The 26,403-nt window shown below is 50.1% G+C and overlaps 1 protein-coding gene across 1 annotated transcript; it reads left to right on the top strand.

Annotated features, from left to right (window-relative positions):
• Positions 1-23,221: 23,221 nt before the first annotated feature.
• On the top strand, positions 23,222-24,160 carry LOC138514569 (olfactory receptor 8G1-like). The gene has a single exon (XM_069630028.1). It carries the CDS (start codon positions 23,222-23,224, stop codon positions 24,158-24,160), a length of 939 nt encoding a protein of 312 aa, XP_069486129.1.
• The last annotated feature ends 2,243 nt before the right edge of the window (positions 24,161-26,403 follow it).

Below are 26,403 nucleotides of genomic sequence, written 5' to 3'. Positions count from 1 at the left end.
TGTTACACCCCCAACGTACATAAAGCAAATGAACCCATGTTTGTCACACACAATGGTTGCAAATGAATTTGAAAACACCCAACATGACATGCTTGAAACCAATGAGATGATACCACACAGTGAAGTATGAAAACAAAAATGTATTTAAAAAATATGAATGCAAATGAAATGAAACAAACTACAATGCCAATGAAAAAAAGAAAAGGTGCATGTCCGTCCCAAAAAATGAAAAACACAAAATCCAAAACAAATGTACTTCAAAGTCACATTAAAAATGAAATCAATCCGACAGAAAAAAAATAAAATCCAAACACCATTGCTCCATGGAGAAGAAAAAATAAAATTAAAAAATAAAACAATCCAATGAAGAACTATGTACACAATATCCAAGGGTCCATGAGCCCAACTGAACAAAGGAAACCTACTAAAAACCCTAACAAAAAAGCAAAAAGTGGAGCTGTGTCCGTCGACTCCAAATCATAAGAATAAACAAAGGAAACCTAAAACTAAAGAACTATATACAAAGGCGGCGGGCAAGTCCAGCGGCTCACTCCGTAGTGTTCCGGGCCAGGGCATCATCAAACTCCTCGTCTATGTCCCGGAGGCGGTCCTGTTCCATGGCCCTGAGGGTCCGCAGGGACGACGCCATCTGCTCCTCCAACCCCCTGCGGATTGCCTCGAGGCACTCGGCCCGCCTCAGGGCCCTCCGCATGGAGTTCTCCGCCCTGACCATCGTGAGCCGCTCCTCTTCTGCCCGCCGCCGCTCCGCACCTATCTGCTGGCCCAACCGCAGCCACACGGAAGACACTTCCTGTCCTGGTCTTCCTGCCCTCCGGCCGATGCCTGCCCCTCCGATGTTGAAGGCCCCGAGCCATGATGCCTCCCACGTTGACTCTGCTGCTGCCTCCGACGCAACTGCCTCTGCCAGCACGACGGCATCCAGGCTGATGGAATCCACCGACGCCGTCGTGCACGTGCCCTGCCTGATGATGCCGGCACATCCTCCATTTGCTGGGGTACAGTTGCTGTGGTGTCCACCCCTGCTTGACCTCCGACTCCCGACTGTGGCAGGGATTGGATCCCCACCGAGCTGGCTGCATAGGTCAGGGCAGGTCCACAGGGGGCCCTGGTGGCATCTGGGCCGGAAGACGGCAAGGAGAACGACTGGCGTATAGCCTCCACAGAGGAGGAGAGGGCCGCCAGATTGGCCGACACATGCAGGAAACCCCCGAACATGGACGATCCCAATTGGGCCACGTCGGCACGGTGCTCTTCGTGATGATGTGCGTGCTCCTCCCAGGAAGCACGCACGTCATCACGAATTGCACCCGCGCGCATCGCAACCCCAATCAGGACCTTCTCCATACGGACACGGGTCCCCTCGTCCGCAGTTGGAGGGGAGTCAGGTGACATGGACATCCCCTCTACCTGCGGACGGGCCTGGGACGGGGCAACCCTGCTGGTGCATGGTGGTGCACTCACAGGGTCAGGGACAGCGACATGCACAGGCCCCTCCACGGTGACCTGTGCTGCCTCCTGCCCCTGCCCCTTGGACTGCACCACTTGCACCAGCAGGGATGCCCCCACCAGGCCCCATGTGTGCCCCTGTGGCGGCCTCCTCCTCCTCTGTGGAAACCACCAACCTGGATGGCTCCTCACCGTCTTCCACCGTAGCAGGCCCCTGTGGGGGCTCACCCACCCCTTCCGCTGCAGCCGTGGGGGCATCCACGCCGCCTTGCTCCACAGCGCCGTCTCCGCCCTCTTCTTCACTAGCCGCTGCGTAGAGGGAGACAAAGAAAACAAGCATCAGGGTACTGTACAATGGTCCCCTAGACAGGAAGCAATAGCAGATGAGTACCACTGTCAAAGTACACTTCCATCATGTCTCTCCACAACACATGGGTCAGTCCAGGCGAAACACACACAGTAACAGGCATGGTGCATGCCATGGACATTTCCATACATGTCCAATGGACTCTTTAAACATACAATGATATGGAACTCACATGCATCATGGGTCATGCCTATCACATGCACACACTTCACCTCAGTCACATCCATCTGGCCCCATACACCCCAAACACAGCGGATACAAGGGTAACTAGGCTGCATCAGTGAATCTGTGCATTGTCACACACATGTGTCATGCATCCATGGCATGCACAAGACACAGACACGCAGGTCAGGCACACAGACATGGCTACCATATATGTACCTGCCATCAGCACCCATCCCTCACCCCCACCCATGTCCAGGAACAGAGACTGGCATGCTCTCATGTCTAACATCTGCATAGGGCTCCCCATGTGGCATTTAAACACATGCAACAACCATGTGGTTCACACATCACTGGTCGCACATGCATTACCATGATGTCCCTGCACACATACATGCATACATGGCCTATGTCACACATACAGGCAAGTATCAGACAACCAGCACACCGCAACATGCCCTGTCTCACACAGCAATGCTTGGACACTTACCGCTCAACTCCAGACGGGTCTCCCTCTCAAGGATCTGGGCGTGGAGCGCTGGGCGTACGCGTTCCAGGACCCTCATCTGGATGGAACTCATGCGGCCCCGGCCCCCCTCCACGAGGCACCGGGCCTTCACGAGGGTCCTGGACCTCAAGTCCTCCCAGCGCTTCTTGATCTTCTGGACGTCGCGGGTTGCCACCCCCTCCGCGTGGATGGCAACCACACAGTCGGCCCAGATCCTCTCCCGTCCTTCCTTGCTGGCGCGGGACGATCCAAAGAGGGCATCATACTGCCCCAGGACATGCTCCACCAGGACACCAACTTCGGTGGCAGTGAAGCTGGTGCCCCTCTGGCCTGGGGTTGCCACTGGTGCCAGATGTGGAAGTGCCCGACATGGCAACCCCAGAGGCAGGTGTGGGTGGGCAACTGGGTCCTGGGGCTGGGCTGTGGAGTGATATAATCCCAGTCGGGAGTCTTCAGTTCCAGCAGGGGTGGACACAGCAACTGGACCCCTGCAGATGGCTGATGTGCAGGCACCAAATGGCAGGGCACGGTGGCAGCAGACAGGCAGGCAGGCAGCAGCAGATGGCACGTGGGAGGCTGCTCGGGGCACTGGGGGGCAGTAATTCGGCCTTCTGGGCAGGAGCGTGGTCTTCCGTGTGTTTTCGCGTGGCCAGCTTGATACGGAGTGATTTGGCACGTAAAAATCCTGCACGTCAGCGTGAAATTCGAGGAAAGGCCCTTAGCGCGTAAGCGCGTCAGCACGCATACGCGATTCTATTGGACCACGGGCCCTCAGCGCGTAAGCGCGTCTGTGACGTGACCCACACAGCACGTGATGACAGAGCACACGTGGAAAGACTGCACGTCAGAGTGTCTTTGCGTGTAATTGGACAGCACGTCAGAGTGTCATTGCGTGTAATTGGACAAAAGCGCGCGTACACGCGATTGGCCTATGTACGTGTATATCAGGGGTGCGCGGGCACTTACACACGCAAGTACGTCAGCGCACCTGTATCCCGGGGTGCGCGGGATTTCCACACGCTATTGGACTGGGTACTGGATTTCAGGGGTGCGCAGGTCACACGCTCGCCTACAACACGTGCAACGCATAAATTTGCGCGCTAACAAAATATCAAGCTCAGACCCAGGATGAACATACCGTTCCTAGCAGCAGTGGGCGTGGGCTACCAAAGGAGGAGGAGGAGGATAGTCAGAGCCAGAATTTTCACACCCAGAACCAGCCTTTTCGGTATGCCTGATGACCAGGTGTATGGGAGGTACAGGTTTCCACCACACATAATACTGGACCTGGTGAGTGAGTGGGGGATGACCTCACATCACCCACCCTGTGCTCCCAAGCACTCAGCCCCCTGGAGAAGGTCCTCAATGTACTGCACTTCTTAGCCACTGGATCATTTCAGCGGACAAGTGCCATAGTGGGTGGGGTATCACAGGCCACCCAGTCACGCTGCCTACACCAGGTCTTGAACAACATCACTGCACGCCCATCAGTCCACAGGCACATATACCTGCCCAGAACACCTGCAGAAAGGTATGCTACCGCCCTGGATTTTTACGGTGTGGCACGATTCCCCAAAGTGCTAGGTGCCATCGACTGCACCCATGTGGCTCTACGTCCCCCCAGGGCATCAGAGCACATCTATAGGAACCGCAAGCACTGGCATTCCATCATCGTGCAGGTAGTATGTAATGCCAAGGGAATCATCACCTCAGTATATGCCAACTATCCCGGCTCCACCCACGACAGCTTCATTTACCGAATGTCCACCCTAAGCCGGGACCTAGAAGCTGGGCGGCATGGCGATACATGGCTGCTTGGTGTGTATGAATGCCACTGCACATGCATGCATGTCAGATACTGAGCAAGGTCACAACCCCACCAATGATACCAATCACCACCTCCACAGGGGACAGTGCCTACCCTCTCAGCCCCCACATGATGACGCCAATTCGGAACCCCACCACGCCACCCCAGGTAAGATATAACACAGCCCACATTACAACCCGGGGCATAGTGGAGCGCACATTCGGAGTGCTAAAGTCACGCTTTCGCTCCCTTGACCGTTCTGGCGGGCAGCTGTTGTACGCTCTCCCAGTAGTGTGCAGGATCATAGTGGCAGCATGTGTCCTGCACAACGTTGCAACACGCCGGGGCCTGGCCGTGGACATGGTGGTGGCCCCACATCCCCAACCACATGCACAGCCGCTGCGCATGGGAGGGGAAAGGGCACGGGGGGAGGCAGCCCGTACACAGCTAGTGGCTAATTACTTCACATAGAAATCACACCCCTGTGGAGTGCACGCTGCCCTGGAACATTCCATCTGACAATCAATGATGACTCAACCTGGCACTGATCCTGAATGTCTGGAGAATCAACCGTGAAAACCATATCAGCCTGAGATTGTTCACCTGGCAGTGTTACAATGTGTGCATCCCTACCCACACAGGCACCACCAATGCAGTTTTGTGAAGAAACACATTCAAGCAGCTTAAATGAATACCCACTTGCAAAATGCAACAAGAGGACAGTGCCATGTCAGCCAACCCATCCCCAGCACCGCCACACAACACACCGTGCCATGTCATGCTATTTGCAGGTAAACAAAGTAATCCCCACAACATGACACTAGTGTCACAATGTACAGTGTCCCTAATTGAAACTTGCAACACCTGAAATGCTCACAGTAATGCAGGACCAACAACAAACTTGAGCAGGTACTACCATTAACATGACATCACAAATGTAATAAATTAGTAGTCTCACCACCTGGAAATGCCTGCACTCCCACCACTACCAACTGTGTGGTGTTGGCGCCATGTAGAGTTGTAGGTACACTGCTGCCAACATGGACCCCATCTCCAAACTAGAGGGCCTTGTGTAGACATGAGGAAGGGACCTGCAAATTGGGAGGTAGACACAGATGATGAGTTACACATCAATGCAACATGCAGTGTACAACACAACAGCAATATGCACTAGGAATGTATACACAGTATTGACTAGACTACCCACACATGTAGTGGGAGTCCAATGTCACCATGTACGTCAATGTCACTTGGGCACACCCTTTGCAAGCCCATGGAAACGGGAAGCAGGAGGGGTGTGTGTGACTCAAACCCAAGCATCTGAACCAAATACATGAAATGCCTGCATGTGCCCAGCCACAATGCAGCGTATGCCCACAGGAACCACGGAAGGCAACAAATTGTCCCAAAAAAATTGGGAAAAATAAAAATAAAAATAAAAATAAATCAAAAATGGCCATTGATGGGCCCGGGGGGGTTGGGGAGGCCACCCAGGAGGTCCGAGGACAGGGTGCACACCAAAACCCACCTGTATGGATCCTGGGGAAAAAAAACACCTCCATGGGCTCATGGCCCACACGGCTTCCCTATTGTGGGAGTATCACTGCTGTCGCTATTATCACCCTGTGCAGCTGCATCCGGAGGTGGTTGCACTATGGGAGGCAGCCCACGCAAGGCCCTAGTCTGCTCCTCCATGGCTGCAAGCATGCGGGTGTGGTAGGTCTCGTTCTGGAGGATGAGTGTGCGGAGGTCCCCATGCAACAACTCACGGGATGCCCGGACCTCCGCCCTCGTTGCCTGCATCTCAGCTGAGAGCGTACGGGTGAGACGCTCCAGCTGCTGTTCTGTCCTTTGGTGTGTTGAAGCCTCAAGCTCAACAAGAGTCGTCCTGAGGTGAAGGAGCTCCTGCCTCAGGGCTTCCCTGTGGCCCTGGGACTCTATGGAGATGGCCTCCTGCAGAGTCGCCAGTGCCGCCCGCCTGTCCCTGTTGGACGCCAACATGTCCTCCCTGTTTGACTGGCAGATGGAGTCGGTTGCCTGCTGTAGTCACTCCATCAGCCTTTCAGGGGGGACAATGGAAGTGGCCACCCTATCCATGGCCTGAGCCATCATCTCGGATGATGCTGCCTGTTGGGTTGCCATACCGTAAAAGGATTGCTCCCATGCGGTATTGCCAGGTGGCGTACGGCCACCACGTCAGCGGGTACCACACCTGTCTGGGGCAAGGCGAACTGCGCCTTGCTGTGCCGGCACTGCCTGAGGCTGCAGGACTGCATTCCCCCTATGATCTGCTGGCCCAGGAACAGGATCAGATGTCGCAGAGTGTGACCCTGCATCCGTAACCACCAAAGGCGTAGCTGCCAACACTGACATCCCCATTGAGGGTTCTGACCCTGGTGCAGGTGGGTGGGACAGAACAGAATCCCTCCCTGGAACACTCACCTGCGACGGCACGTAGGTCTCATCATCCGAATCAACACCTGAGTACAGCTCGGGGGAGGTGCAGCCAGAGACACCCCTTGAGAGCACGACCTGCAGCACTTGTGGGTTCTCACCCACCACCACACCACGTCCCTCACTGGTGGTTGGTCGGCCCTCGGACCCCTCCTGGGTCTGCACCATCTCCACAACCCCAGCAGTATCAGGTGCGTCTTCCCCTGCAAAGACATAAAAACAAAGAAATGGAAACAGGCATTAGCACCATGGCACACAATGAGGGCTGAGAAGCAAGAGAACCAGTACTTGATTGACACATGTCCCACATGACTAAAACCCTCCCATGCATGCACCCTCACTGCGTATGAAGGGGCGGCAAATGGCACACATTGATGACACCAAGATGGAAGATGAACACATTTTCTGCATGCTGCCTGTCAGTGGCATCACACATTGGCCTGTGATTGCCAGGTGAAACACACATGCCATCACACAGATGGCATGTACCATTGCTATTGAGTGAAGATGGAGAGGAGGGCAGCACCTATTCATTCAGTCCAGTTCCCGCATGTAATAGCTTTTCTAATTCAAACAGGTCAGATTTTTCACCTGGAGCTGCCAGTCCAAAATGGTCCAATTGCACAGGGACATGTGTGAACAAATGATATCCAGGTAACAAAGTCACTCCACTTTACCATAGCCATGTCAGACATGTGACTAGAGGACTGCGAAATGCCTAGTAAAAGTGGTGGAATGCAAACAATCTGACTGAATGAACAGTGAAAAATAAGCAACAATGTTGTGGCAAGGTGACACTTCAAGGGCAACTGGCGTGCAGTTGGGCTAGATGTCTACTGTTGGCAGAAGGGATACTGCTATGGCCAAATGCAGCTGCGCAGGATGTATTGCATGAAGCACATGGCTGACCCATACCACTCAGGTGCACACACTCTCACCTGGCACACAAACAGAAGCCCTCACACACACACCATGCACATGGATGACACACACATGCATGTGCACTCACCGGACAATGCCTCGTAATCAGGCAGATCTCCCACGCCTTGGATCTGTTCCTCCGTGATGTAGGTCCCAGCGACTGACTCATGTGGAGTGAGTTCCATGTCTACTACTGGAGACCCACCTCCAGTCACTAGAGTTGCGGCATGACTTGAGGCCAGCTTACTCTTTGCCCTGCGCTTTAGGTCATTCCAGCGCTTATAGCAATCATTGGCTGTGCGCCTCACGATTCCAAGGGCACTTACGATGTCCGCAACGGTCTGCCAGTGTGCCTGGCATTGTGCAGGTGTGGTCTTGGATCCTGCAACAATGACCATCTCGTTATCATGTGCGGACACATACTCGACAAGTGCATTCAGTTCGTCATCCGTGAAGCTGGGCTTCCTCGACGGGCCGGACTGTGTAGCCTTGTCTGGGGCATCAGCCTGTGCCGGACGAGCACTCTTCCTCTTCCGCTTGGAAGGTGGTGGTGATCCTGAGTGTCCTGCGCCGCTCTGGACACTAGGGGCAGGAGCCCTGGTGGACTCTGTATCAGGAGTGTGGGATTGCACACTGAGCATGGGAGTTGGTGCAGGCATTGGCTCAAGTGTAATGGTGTCAGGGGGCATGTCAGCAGGATGGACAAGGACCGACACTGTCCTGGCTGGGTGTGTGAGAGCTGGGGTGGATGGAGCCGCAGCTGCCCCTGCAGCCTCTCCGCCCTGCCTACTTGGGGCAGCAGATGACCTTGCTGCCCCAGATGCACGTGGCATGATGACATCAACGTGCACCAGCGCACGTGTCATAGGCCTGCTGACCTGGAAGTCAGCCATGGAGTCAGCCAGGTCTGGTGCCACAATGGGCTGGTCCAACAAGGGCTGAGCATGGATGGTGTCAGCCACATCAGCCTCAACGGAAGGGGGGAGGGGGGGATTATGGGTGCCCTTGACTGGTCCTCCACACATGGGGGGACAGGCTCACCCTGCAAGTAACGACCACGTCCCCTACCGGATCCACCACGGCCACCACTTGTGGCTCTTCCACCTTTGCCACCCTTACGGAATCCTCGCCTCCCAGCCATGGCACTGATGTTAATGTGCGTATGGGAGTGGCTGTAAACTATTGTCCTGGGCAATTGGGGTCAAAGGGGTTGGGTACCAGATGGTAATTGTACCCTAGTGCTCTAGCAAGGCTGAATGTAACCCCTGGGGAAAGATGATGGGTCACGCTACGCACAGGAGCCCCAAAAAAGGGAGATGACGTGCACGCAACCCCTCCTAGACCATGTGTGCAGAAAGAAAAACCTGCACTACGCTGTGGCACCCAGTAACACAAGAATGAACGTATGCGTGTCACACGCAGCCTAGAATGACCTCTGAAGGGGTAGGCGACACACGGGGCAAGCACAGATGTTAGATACGTGCATGACTCACCGTCTGCCAGGTAAAAGAGCGTGAAAAAGGAGCGTGTTTGGTTGGCAACACCCCCGCCAAAAGAAGATTTGTACGCTGTCTGAGGAGACAGGACAACAGTAGAAGAGAACACTGTTTGAGGGAACAGGCCCAGGTAAACCAGTAAAAGAGAAAAAAGAGAAAAAGCTGTCAGAGGTAACAGGGAATACGAACTTGAAACGCTGTGAAGTAAATCGCGTGTGAAACGACAAGAAGTACAGAATTCACCCACTCGCTCTCCACGAAAAGCACGTACACGGAAATGGTGTTCTACACGTACCATTTATACAGGCCCACACGTCCAGCGTCACTTACGCGGCGTGTACGCGCTAGGGCCATTTCCACCAATTACACGCTTTGTCACTGCCACGTGTACGCGTTAGGCCCATTCCCACCAATTACACGCTTTGACACTCGGACGTGTCTTTCATTTTTTTAACACGCAACATTTTCAAACGTGTTCCCAATTCTACGTGCACGTGACTTCATAGACGCTCATATGCAGGCGACGCCTTTACGCGCTAAGGGCCTTTGGTCCAATGACATCGCATATGCGTGCTGCCATGCATACGCGCATGGCCCTTTCCTCGTATTACACGCGGACGTGCATTTTTTCCCGCACGCTGAAATGCGCATGCACGTCTGTACGCGTCACGTCACAGGGGCGCTTGCGCTTGAGGGGCCTTCTGTCCAATGAAAATGCGTATGCGTGCAGACGCGCTTACGCGCTAAGGGCCTTTCCTCGAATTACACGCTGACGTGCAGATTTTTCACGTGCCAAATTACTCCGTATCAAGCTGGCCACGCGTATGCACACAGAAGACCACGCTCCTGCCCAGAAGGCCAAACTACTGCCCCCCAGAGCCCCGAGCACGCTCCCACCTGTCATCTGCTGCTGCCTGACTGCTTGCTGCCCACGTGCACTGCCATTTGCTGCCTGCACATCAGCCAGGGGTGCTGTTGCTGTGACCACCCCTGCTGGAACCGAAGACTCCCGACTGGGATTCCATCGCTCCACAGCCCAGCCCCAGGACCCAGTTGCCCACCCACTCCTGCCTCTGGGGTTGTCATGTCGGGGCAAACACCATCTGTGACCACTGACAACCCCCGGCCAGAGAGGCAGAGGGGCACCAGCTTCAGTGCCACCGAAGTTGGTGTCCTGGTGGAGCAAGTCCTGGGGCAGTATGATGCCCTCTTCGGAAGTTCCCGCGCCGACAAGGAAGGACGGACTCGGATCTGGACTGACATAGTGACTGCCATCAACACAGAGGGGGTGGCAGTCCGCGACTTACAACATGTCAGGAAGCGCTGGGAGGACTTCAGGTCCAGGACCCTGAACAAGGCCCGGTGCCTCTTGAAGGCAGCGAATGCCAAGGGGCGCCGGGGCCACTTGTCGGAAGAACAGATGAGGGTCCTGGAACGCATATCCCCAGCGCTCCACATCCAGGTCCTAGAGAAGCAGACCCGTCTGGAGTCGAGCGGTGAGTGTACATGCATCCTGATTGTGAGCAGTGCGTGTGGTGATTATTCGGTAGTGTGCAGGTTGCACATCTGTTTGTATGGGGTCGAGTATGGGTGGGGGTGTACAGGGCCGTGGGGCTGACACATGCGAGGGCTGTAATGTGTGAGACATGGATGGTGCTTGCGTGTGTAGGCTTGCATGCCAAATGCAGTTGTGTGGGCACACATGTTTGGATGAATGTGTATGTAAGTAGACATGTCCGTGATGTCACGCATGTATGTTGTTTTCGGCTGCATGTATCAGCACTGTGTACATGTGCATGTGTGTGTATTTGACAAGGGTGCAACAGTGATGCAACATGGATGCATGTGACAGCGGTATGTGGAAGCCTGATTGGCAGATGTGACATGGATGCCCGTCTGAACAGTGCGACACTTGGCAGAGGTGTACACATGCATGCAAGTGTGGTGGTGTGTGTACATGTGTGGTGCACTTCCTGTGTTGCATGTGATGTCGGGCTCACCTTTGGCTGCTCATGCTGTTGTATGTGTAGGGATGGTGGTGGCAGTTGCGATATGGCTGTGGTATTACTCATGTGTGCGAGTTGTAATGACATGTGTGTTGGGGATTGTGATGACATGTCTGAGGTTTGCCAATGCCACACATGTGCAACTGTCATGTGTGTATGTGTCCATTGTACAGTGCCCTGATGCCTGTGTTTTGTTTCTCCCTGTCTGCAGCGTCAACTGATGAAGAGGGCGGAGAAGGTGCTGTGGAGCACAGGGGCGGGGATCCCACCGCCAGCCGGAGACGCAAGGCCCGGCTCCTCTCCCGTGTTGTCATCTCGTCGGGGAGTGAGGAGTCCGGTGCCGCATCCCAGGCCGCAGCTGCCGGGGGGAGGTCCAAGAGGCGGAGGTTGGAGTTGGACTCCTCGGCAGCAGAAGGGGCAGCTGGGACTCCGCAGGGCCCAACAGGGGAAGATGGCACGGAGTCATCCAGGTTGGTGCGGGGTTTGGTGGAGGAGGAGGCCGTGCAAGCACCAGAGACAGGGTCTGGAGGTGGTGATCCCACTGGTGCTAGTGGTGCAGTGCAGGACCAGGGACAGGAGGCAGCACAGGCTGCCGCGGAGGTGCCTGTGTGCAATCCTGTCCCCGATCCTGTCCCTGCATCATCTTGCACCAGCAGGGATGCCTACGTCCAGACCCGTTTTCAGGCAGGGGATGAGCTGACGTCATCTGGCCTTCCTCTGCCTGCGGACGTGGCTATCCAGGTCTGGGTTGAGCCTGTCCTGGCTGGTGTGGCGTTGCCTCAACGGGCCATGCGAGGTGACCTGCAGTCTTTTCATGGAGAGACCGCACGTCATCTCGAATGGCTCGGTGACCACGTCAGCCTGCTGGGACAGGTCACCCAGGCCGGATTCCTCCGTCTGATGGGGCTTGCTCCGACCCCCTCCTCAACTGGACCCCCTACGCGCCAGTCGTCCTCTGTGCCATCTTCCCACCCATCAGTCACCTGGGTGCCCTGTGGAGCTGCCTCTGACGGTGCGGCCAGGCTGATGGAGGAGGCATCCCTGCCACAGTCGGGAGTCGGACGTCCAGCAGGGGTGGCCACATCAACGACTGCACCCCAGCCGGCGGAGGATGTGCAGGCAGCAGGAGGCAGTGCACAGGCAGAGGCAGAGCAGCAGCAGCAACATGGTGGGAGCCATGAAGGCTCGGGGCCTTCGACATCGGAGGGGCAGGCATCGGCCGGAGGGCAGGAGGACCCAGGACAGAGAGTGTCTTCCGTGTGGCAGCGGTTGGGCCACGCCATAGATGCGGAGCGGCGGCGGGCGGAAGAGGCGCGGCTCACAATGGTCAGGGCGGAGAACTCGAAGCAATCCGCAGGGGGTTGGAGGAGGAAACGGCGTCGTCCCTGCGGACCCTTAGGGCCATGGAACAGGACCGCCTCCGGGACATCGAACAGGAGTTCGATGATGCCCTGGCCCGGAACACCACGGAGTGAGCCACTGGACTTGCCCGCCGCCTTTGTATATAGTTCTTTAATTTTAGGTTTCCTTTGTTTGTTCTTATGATTTGGAGTCGACGGACACTGCTCCACTTTTTGTATATAGTTGCATTTTAGTTAGGGTTTTTTGTAGGTTTCCTTTGTTCAGTTGGGCTCATGGACCCTTGGAAGTATTGTACATAGTTCTTCATTGGATTGATTTTATTTTTCAATTGACTTTGGACAGCATTTTTTTGGATTCGGATTTGGTGTTTTTATTTTTTTAAACGGACATGCAGCTTATCTTTTTTTCATTGCCATTGTAGTTTGTTTCACTTCTTTTGCATTCTTATTTTTTTTAATACAATTTTGTTTTCATACTTCACTGTGTGGTATCATCTCATTGGTTTCATGCATGTCATGTTGGGTGTTTTCCCATTCAAATGCAACCATTGTGTGTGACGGACATGGGTTCATTAGCTTTATGAACATTGGGGGTGTAACATGTAGTTTCCATTTCCATGTGGGTGAATGGGTTACTTGGTAGGGCTTTTTGGCTGTGGAGGCTGACCATAACGCACATGATTGGGGATTGTGAGGACCTGGTGGAGGCTGCCCCTGCACTGCTGGGGGGTGGGGGTGGTGGGAGACATGGGTGGGGGCCTGGTGGAGGGTGCCCCTGCACTGCTGGGGGGTGGGGGTGGTGGGAGACATGGGTGGGGGCCTGGTGGAGGGTGCCCCTGGTGGCTGGGGGGTGGGGGTGGTGGGAGACATGAGTGGGGGCCTGGTGGAGGGTGCCCCTGCACTGCTGGGGGTGGGGGTGGTGGGAGACATGAGTGGGGGCCTGGTGGAGGGTGCCCCTGCACTGTTGGGGGGTGGGGGTGGTGGGAGACATGGGTGGGGGCCTGGTGGAGGGTGCCCCTGGTGGCTGGGGGGTGGGGGTGGTGGGAGACATGAGTGGGGGCCTGGTGGAGGGTGCCCCTGGTGGCTGGGGGGTGGGGGTGGTGGGAGACATGAGTGGGGGCCTGGTGGGGGGTGCCCCTGGTGGCTGGGGGGTGGGGGTGGTGGGAGACATGAGTGGGGGCCTGGTGGAGGGTGCCCCTGCAGTGCTGGGGGGTGGGGGTGGTGGGAGACATGGGTGGTGGCCTGGTGGAGCCTGCCTCTGGTGGCTGGGGGGTGGGGGTGGTGGGAGACATGAGTGGGGGCCTTGTGGAGGCTGCCCCTGGTGGCTGGGTGGTTGGGGTGGTGGGAGACATGAGTGTGGGCCTGGTGGAGGCTGCCCCTGCACTGCTGGGGGTGGGGGTGGTGGGAGACATGAGTGGGGGCCTGGTGGAGGGTGCCCCTGCACTGCTGGGGGGTGGGGGTGTTGGGAGACATGGGTGGGGTCCTGGTGGAGGGTGCCCCTGGTGGCTGGGTGGTGGGGGTGGTGGGAGACATGAGTGGGGGCCTGGTGGAGGGTGCCCCTGGTGGCTGGGTGGTGGGGGTGGTGGGAGACATGAGTGTGGGCCTGGTGGAGGCTGCCCCTGCACTGCTGGGGGGTGGGGGTGGTGGGAGACATGCATTGTTGATCAGTAGTGCAAGGTGACATGTGGGTTGGCTGGGGGGCATGCCCATGGTGGATGGGCTGCCTGCGGGACATGAGCAGGGGTGCAGGGTAGTCCCCCGTGGTGTGGGCTGCCTGCAGGGGCCGTGGAGGTTGTGGAGCGTACACCTGGGAGGACCCACACGGCCAATTCACATGTAGTACTCCCCAGAACCCCTGAAATACACGTACCCTGCTGAAATCGTGTGTGGAACTTCCCGCGCACCCCTGAAATACACGTACCCTGCTGAAATCGCGTGTGGAACTTCCCGCGCACCCATGGAATACACGTACCCTGCTCGCACTGGGCCAATCGCGTGTGGAACTTCCCACCCACCCCGGAAATACACGTACCCTGCTGAAATCGTGTGTGGAACTTCCCGCGCACCCATGGAATACACGTACCCTGCTCGCACTGGGCCAATCGTGTGTGGAACTTCCCGCGCACCCCTGAAATACACGTACCCTGCTGAAATCGCGTGTGGAACTTCCCGCGCACCCCCGGAATACACGTACCCTGCTGAAATCGCGTGTGGAACTTCCCGCGCACCCATGGAATACACGTACCCTGCTCGCACTGGGCCAATCGCGTGTGGAACTTCCCGCGCACCCCTGAAATACACGTACCCTGCTGGAATCGCGTGTGGAACTTCCCGCGCACCCCTGGAATACACGTACCCTGCTGAAATCGCGTGTGGTACTTCCCGCGCACCCATGGAATACACGTACCCTGCTCGCACTGGCCCAATCGCGTGTGGAACTTCCCGCACACCCCTGAAATACACGTACCCTGCTGTAATCGCGTGTGGAACTTCCCGCGCACCCCTGGAATACACGTACCCTGCTTGCACTGGGCCAAACGCGTGTGGAACTTCCCGCGCACCCCTGAAATACACGTTCCCCGCTTGGCGTTTGCTGTTTGCCAGCCCGGTGAACTGGTCCAGGGTTAGCGCAGCCCTTTGCGATGATTTAGCGATTTTGATGGCTTTTCCTTGCGCAAAGGCGTTCTTGGGGGCGTTACTGGCGCTGCTGCAGGGTCGCTGCGATTCTCTGCACCACGGCTGGTTTGGGAGCCTAAAATCCATGAATACGCTGTGCGCGGAAATCGGTTTTGGCGCACGTGCCTGGCGCAGGCAATCGCACGCGGACACTCTGCGCCAGCCGCTTGCGACACTTTTCTGCGAAATTCTATGAATTACCCTCTTAATTGTATCTTCCTCCTTTTCCTGTAGGAAAGAGTAGAGGAAAACAATGTGCTTCTACACTTTTTTTCCATATCCTCATTGGGGATCCTTTGGCTTGATACATTTGATATGTTTCTAATGCATTGTCAAAGGTGTCTTTGGGGTGTAGTGGGTGAATTTTTTACTAGTCTAAATGTTGGCTGCAGTAGTAGGATCTACACGTTGAAATTGTACAGTTGCTGGTGAGTCTTGAATTATTTGGATGGTTTCTCTTAAGTTTGCCTCTATGTTTATATCTTTGTAGTATTCTTTGTTTTCCTTTAGATATTGAGTGCTTGTCTAACTTTTTTTTAAGTTGACAAGTTGTTGCCGAATTTTGTTGTCTTTTGTTGTCACACCATTAACTAGTACAATCAAGGACTTATCTATTGGTCGTTGTACTCCTAGAGTGTGTACATTTTCTTTCTGATCTAATGGCAAATACACTACTTTGCCATGGATGCCCTTTACTAACTTGGAGGTATTTTGGCTGATTTCAGTTGAAGGAGTATTCTAGCCTGAAATGGGCGCACTGTTTGGATTAAAATGCTCCCATGCAAGTTAAGGTGTTGGAGAGATTTCGGACATGGGAATATATCTAAATTATTAGTGATAGTGTGTGATGGCATTTGTTTATTGTCAAGCTTTGTGTTGCAGTACGTGCAAACTGCTGAGGGGTCAGTTATTTTGTAATTAGTTACAGTTGTTAAATATAAAGCTAATTTGAAACATTGGGATTCTTCATTGTCTTCTATTTTGTAGGCTATATCCACTATTTTGATGCTCTTTTTATAACACGTTCTGCGACAACAGAAATATATTTGGTCTGGTATTTCAGCAGATGTGTTTTGAAACTTAGCTATTTCTTTTTTGTATGTCATTATTAGGACGTTGGTGCTTGTGTGGTTTTCGGTAATATTTTCTGAAGGTACATTATTTTCTAAGTCAATGTATGGACATTGGATGTGATCTATTTCTCAAAACAGTTCTTTGGCTGTTCCATGTAGGAGACTATTATTTAAATTTTGCAGTTCTAGAGCAGGGCATTGTGCATAGTATAGTTGATGCACAAGATTCTATATAGCAGAATGGTGCTTTGCTTACATTTGATGTGGTGGAAGGTCCTTTGGCAGGCAGTTCCTAAATTGCAGGCTAAAGAATGTCTTTGAAGTCCAGTGGACACAAGTCCATGGTTTGTAACATTTTCATTGTACTTTTGTCTGTTAGTTTCACATAGTGATTGAGCAATAGTTGTAAAGATTTAAAGGATTGTTGGTGTGCATTGCACATTGAGCTGCATGTTCATTTGTACACCATGGATGGTTGGTTTGCGTGAAAGGAGCATTTGGTTCAAAGTTTGTTGGGTCTTCTTTCCATAAGGGTTTATTTTGCCATAATGGTGTCCTCCACCATTTCATATCCTTGACCATTATTGTCTATGGCAATTGTTTTTTGTTGTTTTGTTGTTCTTGTTAATAATCTTCTTCATTGAAATATGGTTCTGTGCTGCTTGTGTGAACCCATTCACCATCACAGAAGTTTTAAAAGTTATGTAAATTGACACAGCATATGTTTAGAAGTCCTTTTTGTAATATATTGATCGGTTTGGTTTGGTTTTTTATCTATATAGCACGCAAAGCCCTAAGACATCTGGACGCTTGGCATAAGATTACGGTTACAGTAAGTGCAATAAAACAGTTACAACCTGGTGTACATAGGCCAGGGAAAGTGCGGAAACTAGTATATACTTATTACAGGGAGTTACAACAGGTACATAAGGTTATAAAGGTACAAAGGAATACATACTTGGGCAAGCTCGCCTCATGTTACGGGGAGTTGCACCAGGTACATAGTGTCATAATAGGTACAAAGGAGTATGTACTTGGGCACGCTCCCCTTATGTTATGGGAGCTGCATCAGGTACATACGGTCATGATGGGGCTCAAATTGGATTGGGGATGTACTGGGCCTGGCACCCATGAAAGGGCAATTACTGGGTCCTGTAGGGCCAGAATAGCCCGGTAATTGCCCATTTGCGGGTGCCGGACCCGGATGCAAGTTTTGAGGTAGTCTTGCCGGTAAAACTGGCATGGCTACCTCAAACCCTGTAATGAGGCCCAATATCATGATAGGTAAAACGGAATATATACTTGGGCAAGCTCACCTCATGTTATGGGGAACTACGTCAGGTACATAATGTCATGATAGTTACAAAGGAATATATACTTGGGCAAGCTCACCTCATGTTAAGGGAAATACATGAGGTACATGCAGTCAAACAGATGCAGAGGTCAAAAATAAGTGGCAGAGACATGCTGTCCAACCCTATGATGCTGAGTGGCAGCAGTGCTACAATGCGTAGAGTTAATTTAGTGGCAGAGAGATGGGGGGAGATAGTTATCAACAACACACAGGTGACCATAGGGGGGACTGGCGGATTCACACCACACATGGGTGACCGTACAGAGAGGTGGGGGACTCACACAACACACAGGCGACCATACAGGGAGTGGGGGCTCACACAACACACAGGTGACCATAGGGGGATCTGGGGGGTTCACACCACACACGAGTGACCATACAGGGGGGCTCACACAACACACAGGTGACCATACAGGGGGTGGGGGGCTCACACAACAAACGGGTAACCATACAGGGGGTTGCAGGGCTCACACAACACACGGGCAGCCATACAGGGGGGTGTGGGTCTCACACAACACATGGGCGACCATGCATTGAGGTGGGGGGCTCACACAACACACGGGTGACCGTACAGTGGGTGAGGGGCTCACACAACACACGGGCAGCCATAAAGGGGGGTGTAGGTCTCACACAACACATGGGCGACCATACAGGGAGCTGGGGGGCTCACACAAACACACGGGCAACCATACAGGAGGCGATGGGGGGCTCAGAAAACACGCGGACAACCATACAGGGGTGGTGGGGGGCTCACACAACAAACAGGCAACCATACAGTGTGGTGAAAAAAGCATACATAAAACCAATTCAGCCAAATGTAATCCTTCACATCATCAATCTCTCCTTGAATGATATACCATTACAACATGATCTCCCTTCATATGGTTTTCCCATAAGCGGTTAATGCATAGAGTAAGTCCATCCCATGCTTCCACCGCCAGCAGATTTTTCATATGCAGTAATGTTAGGGCATTACAGGAGCATAACAACTGTTTGTCACTTTCCACCACTATTGTGCCACAGAGCCTGAAATGCCTAATTTCTTTCTTTAAGTCAACCCTAGCTCCAAGTACCACCCAGGTCTCTACAAAATTGCATTTCACTCTTATCTTTTCCAAGCGTTTTACACATGACTGCTATGTCATAACCTAAAAAGAAATGTGTTCTGAAGGTAGCCCCAGTAGCTCAGAGGTTTGAATGTCCATGAAGTGCTTGCGCAAGACCATGCATTGTCATCACAATGCAAACCCTCTTAGACTGAGCTGTGTACTGAGAAGAAATAGATGCACATTTCAGGTTTTAACCTTTTCGTTACCGTTATGGATATATTATTATATGTTTATTTCCATTACAAATCACTCAGAGAGAGAGAGCAACATCTATGTTGATCCCAGCAAGCCTTGCTAGTTCCCAGAATCAGCTTCAGCCAATACAACGTTGACAGATACGTCATAATGCAAAAGGCAATGCTTTCAAAAAGTATCTTCTGTACCACAGAGGTTAGTGTGTGGGTTTGCCAGTGCCATGGTTACAAGCTCAAGTCCACACATTAGCTTGAAAATACATAATGTCCTAGTTTGAGCTATGAAGTGGGAGGAAATTAGTAGAATTTGTATTAATGTCTACAGTTATATTATGTTATCTTTATTTCCATTACAGGTGACTCATGGAGAGAGACCAGCACCTATGTTAATGTTTATGACTAGACATGTATTTGCCACCTTAGGCCCAAGGGCAAACAGGCACACTTCCAGTAACAAAAACACAACACTGCAGTAAGATAAAAACAACACAATAGTGTTTGTAAACTCCTTCACATAAGTAGTCAGATGCTGCAAAGTAGGCATTCGCAAGATGTAATCTCTGCTTAAAGATGTAGTTGCCAAATGTATGTGTTTGTCTACCCAATCAACGTTTGATGACTCTCTTTTCAGAATGCTTTTATATTTCAATGCTAGCGTGTTCTTGGGATCAATATTTAGTCATCAACACCATTATTCCCCCTCAGTTAGAATACATGAGGTTGTGATTTTCTTAGGATCCCCATTTATTTCAGTCAGATCATCACACAGGAGATGTAGCTGAGTATTGCTGCAGGAATCAACTAACTTCTGATAAAGTAGTCCATTATTTACACTCTCCACACTCTTTATAAACATATACGTAAAAGAAAAAAACCTATAGCACTGTGTGGTAAGTCAGAATCAGGAGACAGACAAGATGGCATTTTGGATACAGTATTTCTTTATTTGTCATTTCTTAAAACCTAATCCGAGCCTATGCTTCTCTTCTATTCGAATTGGTGGAAGATCTCTTTCTTCGGCTGGGGCCTCCCTCTGGAACAGACTCCCTGCCACCCTGAAACTTGAGGAGAAACATCTGCGGTTCCAGAAGCACCTCAAATCCTTCATCTTTGCTTCTGCTTCCTCTCCTCCTCTCCCCTGCTGAACTTCTGGCTGAAACTGTACTGGTCACCTGGTAACCCTCTGTTCCCGGGCCCAGGTCCCCCCCTGCCAGTTACACTCCTGCACTGACTCCCTGGCATCGCCCCCACTTGGGGACTGTTTTCTGTACCCCTACAGTCCCCCACCTGCACTTGACACCTGTTGTTTGCACTTACCCTTTGCACTTGCCACAAGCTGGTCCTACTTTTTTTATTCTATTACCCCATGTACTGAACTTTCCCCACCCCACCTCCACTCCACACTTTTCCTCTTCCCCATTCCCCTACACTTGCGTGATCGGAATGACACCTGGCCTAGTAGGATCGGTGTCGCTGTTTTTCCCTCTGTTCCCCCTACCTTGCGCGTCACACCTTGAAAAACGTGTGTGTGGGCGCGTTATAAATGCCATATCATATCATATACTCTAAAGAAAAGGAAATTAAAGGTGTCTAAAGAGTGCTTGTCAGGATGTCATAAAACCCTAAAACAGTCTGCCATAAAAAAAAAAAACTCTAGCCTGAGTCCTTTTACATCTGCCACCACACTGTGGAGAGAATGAAAATAAGGAAAACATAAAAGAATGGGTGTGAGCTGGTTCAATGTAAACATGTCCATGACACGTAATGCACTTATATCTCAACCTGAAGGTCTTTGAGTCTGAGCTACTGGCAAACATAAACCACTTGGGATTTGCCTCTTCTTATTAATGTGCTTTGCTGTCTCAGGGTTTTCAGATGAATGCAGAGTTCCCTGGTGGAGTCTACACTTAACCATTTGGTTTCTATTCGGTCCTGTTGCTGCTCAATGCATTTTCAACATCTGTACTAAGCACCACTGTCCTTCCAGCTGGCAGTAGCGCTGCAGAAAATACTACGAGAGCTCCATTCTTCTCCTCACCCATCTTTTCCAAGTTCTTTATTTTGTATGGGGCCCTTATCTTCTTTCTTGAGGTCCAACAAAACACACAGTGATATTGAGAACATAAAGAGATTTAAAGTAACGCTAGCAAGTTTATTAAACACACCCACATGCAATTTAATTTGCCGTGAGAGACACATAGATATTTGTTCTTCCTCTGGCTTACTCAGGTAACATGTATTTATTTGTAATGAAAGAATATTTCAAATAAACAGGTTTAAAGAGTGAGTTTATTCATAGGTCACTGGCCCTCATTACAAGTCCGGCGTTAATCGTGCCGCTGAAACTGGCAGGTTGCTGCCGGACTTGTACATTTTACTGGCACCTGGCTTGCCGTAAACACCTGGGCATTACAACCCCAGCATTTTGGGAAGTCAGGCGCTGGTTATTGTAAATCCCCATTCCCCTTGAGTCCCATAGGACTCAAGGGGAATGGGACCACAGAAGCACCGGCACTGTTAATACCTATGCCAGTGTTTACGTGAAACTTTGCGGGCGGGTGCTGTTCCGCCTGCCAGGTCTGACCTTGGCGGGCGGGATGGCACCGCCCGCAGAGTCGTACAGTTCTGGTCCGGTAACAACAGTGCCAGTAGGCTTACCAACACTGTTGTTACCGGATTGGCATAGTTATAATGCAGACCACTGTCAGGATATTGCCAATAACAAATGCAAAAGTAGGCTCCCTGAGACAAAGGCAGTCACATGGCTCAAACCTACTTACTCAATTGTTCCCTGAATGGCTAGACAAGTATTTATCTAGTCTGGGATTTAATATTTCACATTATTGGGGTATTTGAGTCTGTTGATGCAAAGACATGGGGCCTCATTACAAGGCTGGCGGAAAGGGTTTACCGGCACCGGTAATGGTGCCGGTAAACCTATTCCGCCCTATTACGAGGTTCCGTTGTAGGACCTGCACAGAACAACTGGTCAGACCTGACGTCCTTTGCGGGTCCCTCAAGGGGACCAAGCAGCTTATAACGGGCCCGTTATTAGCTCCTTCCCCATTCACATTGAGCGCTATTGGGGCTCAAATGGGAATGGGGATTGGTTTTGTGAATGAGGAATTACCGGGTCCTCCAAGGTTGGAATGACCGGTAATTCCTCATTCACAGAACCCGGACCTGGACACGATTTTGGAGGCATCCATGGTGCTAATAGCACCATGGCTACCTCCAAACTCGTAATGAGGCCCATTAACTTCCCAATTTGATGTGTACCTTAACATATGGTGGCTATGTAAGGTACCTGATGTCACTGTCAGATGCTTGGCATAGCCTTCAATTTTCTCCAAGAAATGCGTTTGTAAATGGAGCAATACTAATGGCATTTTTGATGTTTGTGTTGTGATCAGTGTGCAGAGGAGGACGAAACATAGGGGAGACAGAAGAGCAAACATTATGGCAGCCTGGAATGCTTATAGGCACAAAAACACGTGAAGTCAGGTTTCAAGTGGAGATGCAGTAGTAAACCTTCCCAAGGCTAGATTTATATTAGGGTCAGCTGGGGACCATATTAGTGACAAACAGTATTAGTAATAGTGTTCATCCCTGAGAAATGACAGCAGACCCCCTTTTGTCAGCACTGTTCAAACACAGTATGCATAGCCCTTTGGTGCAGCCTGTAGTGAAGCTATACATTTCCTTGAATAACCTGACCAAGGAGCAGAACATATGGACACTATCCAACAACTTTGGGTGATATGAGTATTTTTTTTAAATTTGAATATCTTGTTTCTCGCTTTTTAGGAAACATATGTATTATCAACACATATACATATTGTTCAGTAGAGTAAGTTAACTGTTATATTGAATGAGTGTAATGCTGGGACATAGCAGGGTTTTAAATGTTGTACTCAATGTATGCATTCTATTGTACATAAGTTGTATTAATCAGGTGAAATAACTACATGGGAAGCAATGATATGCATGGACTTTCCAAAAAGAATTGACAAAAGTATCAGAATTTGCTTTGTTTCCATGCATGCTCTAAAACTCATTGGCACATGAAACATGGTCATGTTAACATTTCTGTTGTCTGTATTACCATACGTGATCACCAAAAGTACCTGCCACCCATATGCATTGTGTTAAATGTATTCATTGTAGAAGCTAATTTTTTTGATGCCGACTAGCCTAAAAATAAGGTATTATCTTGATTACATTTATATCACTTTCAGGGTGGCACCGGAACCATCAACATAAAAAATGAAAAGAGGAAACAGGACCTTGGTTACAGAATTCATCCTCCTTGGCCTTACCGAGGACCCACGACTCCAGCTCCCACTATTCGTTGTCTTCTTCAGTGTCTACATTATCACCGTAGTGGGAAATCTGGGTATCATAACACTAATCATGATATCTCCTAATCTTCAGACATCCATGTATTTCCTGATCAGTAACATGTCCTTTGTAGACATGTGCTACTCTTCTATCATCACCCCCAATATGTTGGCTAACTTCCTATCAAAGAAGAAAATAATTTCCTTTCCAGGATGTGTAGCCCAGTTGTTTTTCTTTATAATCATCGGGAGCACTGAGGTTTTCCTTTTGACAGTTATGGCCTATGACCGGTTTGTGGCTATATGTAACCCACTGATTTATGTTTCCATAATGACCACACGGGTTTGTATATACTTTGTTGTTGGAGCATATATAATATCCTTTATCAATGCTCTGATCCACACCATGTGTACCTTCAGATTGTCCTTCTGTGACCTGAATACAATCACCCACTTCTACTGTGACGTACCACCACTTCTAAAGCTATCCTGCTCTGATACCTCCCTCAATGTGGCCATGATGGTGTATGTTGGTGGAGGGCTCATATTAGGATCCTTGGTCTGCATTATTGTCTCTTATGTCTACATCATATTTACTATTTTCAAGATCAGGGCCTCAGAAGGTAGGAGGAGAGCATTTTCTACATGTTCCTCACACTTTGTTTGTGTTGTCCTGTTATTTGGAGCTCTTCTCTTCATGTATCTCAGACCTAACTCAAAGTATTCGATGGAGCAGGACAGAGTGGCTTCAGTTTTCTATACCATTTTCATTCCCATGTTCAATCCAATCATCTACAGTCTGAGAAATAAAGACGTCAAAGTGGCCCTGCAAAAATTAATGAGCAGGAAAAACGTAGGAAGATAAACACATTAACTGAAAAATAAAAGGTGCCAACCTGGAATGCATTCAACTGCTTCTGAAAGGCCATTACGTTAAATAAACTTACAACTTCCCTATACAATACTTCTGTTTCTGACTAAGATGTATTCATAGTTTCTTTCTATGTAAACACTAATCCACATATCAATATTGGATTTAAATTATGCAAACTAAGCCAGGTTTAATATTTGTACATGTACACATAAAGAACAAACAGATTTGTGTAAAAAACAAAACTATGTTTTTTGGTACACAGCACATTTATATAAAATATATACACGTCTAAAGTCAATGTTTCTTCCCATTTTCAGAGCATCATGTCTTTTCATCAGTCTGCATTCAGTTTATTTCATGAACTAATGTGCGCTAAATGTTATTATGGGAATCTGTTACATGTTAACTGGGGTTGGGTTAATTAGTATGTTACTTTATGTTAGTATTATATTCAGTGCAGCTCAGTTCATTGAAATATCATCCTGAAGCAAAGTGCAATTTCAAGCATGTGCTCTGTGCATTGGCATCTATTTAATTCTGCCTGAGACTCAGATTCTTGAGTCCAGTAATGCGTTTCACACCGTTGGCCTCAATTGAAGTTCAAACCCATGCTAGCATGTGAATGCTACAATGCTGTTAAAATTCGGAGCCCATGCTCCTACAGTTACCAATCCCTAGCGACAAACCTCAGGTTGATGACGACCTGGTTTAGGGATGGAATGAACTGCTCTAGATGAGCGAGAGTGCTAAACTTTAGGGATCTCCATTACTAGTCTACAAATAAAAATACTTGAACTGTCTTTTCGAGCTGGTGTGTTCTTGAAGCCATCTGTGGAAAATTCCACTGGGAATTTAGGCAACATCACACCTAGTGTAACATACTTGATTTTGCTTTACCTTCCACCCACATGTTGGCTGCTTTATGCATCAAAACATGCTTTGTGATTAGCCACTGTAGAATGTAAACTTTTGTAGACCCTACATGGGCTTACCTAATGGCACCCCACATGGCATTGCCCATTACAGAGTCAACAGATACTTCTTACAGAATTACTTCACACAGTAATTACTACACTACAAAGAAATTGCAGGAACGTGTTAACGGATTGAGATTTTCTGGGGGGAAAAAGCATGCTTTATTACCAAAAGTCCATGCTCTTAAATGTTTGCTATTATGTTTATCCATTTCTGATATTGTTTTTAGTTTTCAGGATTAGGTAAAGAAGAAGATTATATTGCTTATGCATCATTTTACATAATGTACAGAAGGATCAATACACTTTAGGGATCACCAGCAGAGCAAGTGAACCTAACTAGCACATCACTACAGGAAATCAAACTGTTTACTGTTATGGGGGTTGTCATGTTAACCTAATTTGGATGAAGTTAACATTGGATGATATTTTGGAGGTATTTGACCTCCTTATCAGGTGGTATTACAACATGTATTAATCCTCTGAATTACTTCTTGTTTAAAATACTGCCTGACCCAAAATTAGGCTGGTGGCTAAAGCATACAGCACATGATATCTAATCTGTTTTTATCATAAAACCCTCAGTCATAATGTGGTTCATGAGATGCTGATTGACCTGTGTTACATACATTTTTGAGTGCATACCATCCACTCAACAGTTATACCACCAAATGTGCATACACCAGATCATGGTCTCCAATAATATATTGTCCATATAATACATCAATTAGTGTGCTTAAAGTCTTGGTTTGCAAGCATAACCTATCGAAATACAAACATCCTTATTGCAGGTCTAATGGTAACACCAAATCATGAAGACATTTGGCTCATTATAAGTGTAAGCTTACCGGCACTGTTTTTTCCCGGCCGGAACGCTACAACTCTGTCGGGCAGGTGCCATCCCGCCCGGCAATTCAGACCTTCCTTTCACAGCAGCACCAGCACTGAAATCAATAGTGTTGGTGCTCCTGTGTCCCCCTTCCCATAGAGTCCTGACTTCCCTGTGCCGGACTTGGAATAGGCCGCAGGCAGTGGGAAGTCAGGCGCCGGTAATTTATTCTGAGTTATGCAGCAATCTGTTGGTAGCACTCGGAATGAGGCCCATTGTTTAAACAATGTCTGTTTTAGGAGCCACCACATTACAATCCTTGTATGTCAACATTGTAACAGTAAAAGGTGAACATCTGCGTTGTTTATCCTCCATGTTTTACCTCCACCCTGAAGGTGAGCTCAAAATTGTAAAATGTCTCCCAGTGCTTT

Source organism: Ambystoma mexicanum, chromosome 12 (genome assembly GCF_040938575.1).
Source record: "Ambystoma mexicanum isolate Mex_15411 chromosome 12, UKY_AmexF1_1, whole genome shotgun sequence".
Classification (NCBI taxonomy): domain Eukaryota; kingdom Metazoa; phylum Chordata; class Amphibia; order Caudata; family Ambystomatidae; genus Ambystoma; species Ambystoma mexicanum.
This window is presented reverse-complemented; position numbering and strand designations above follow the sequence as displayed.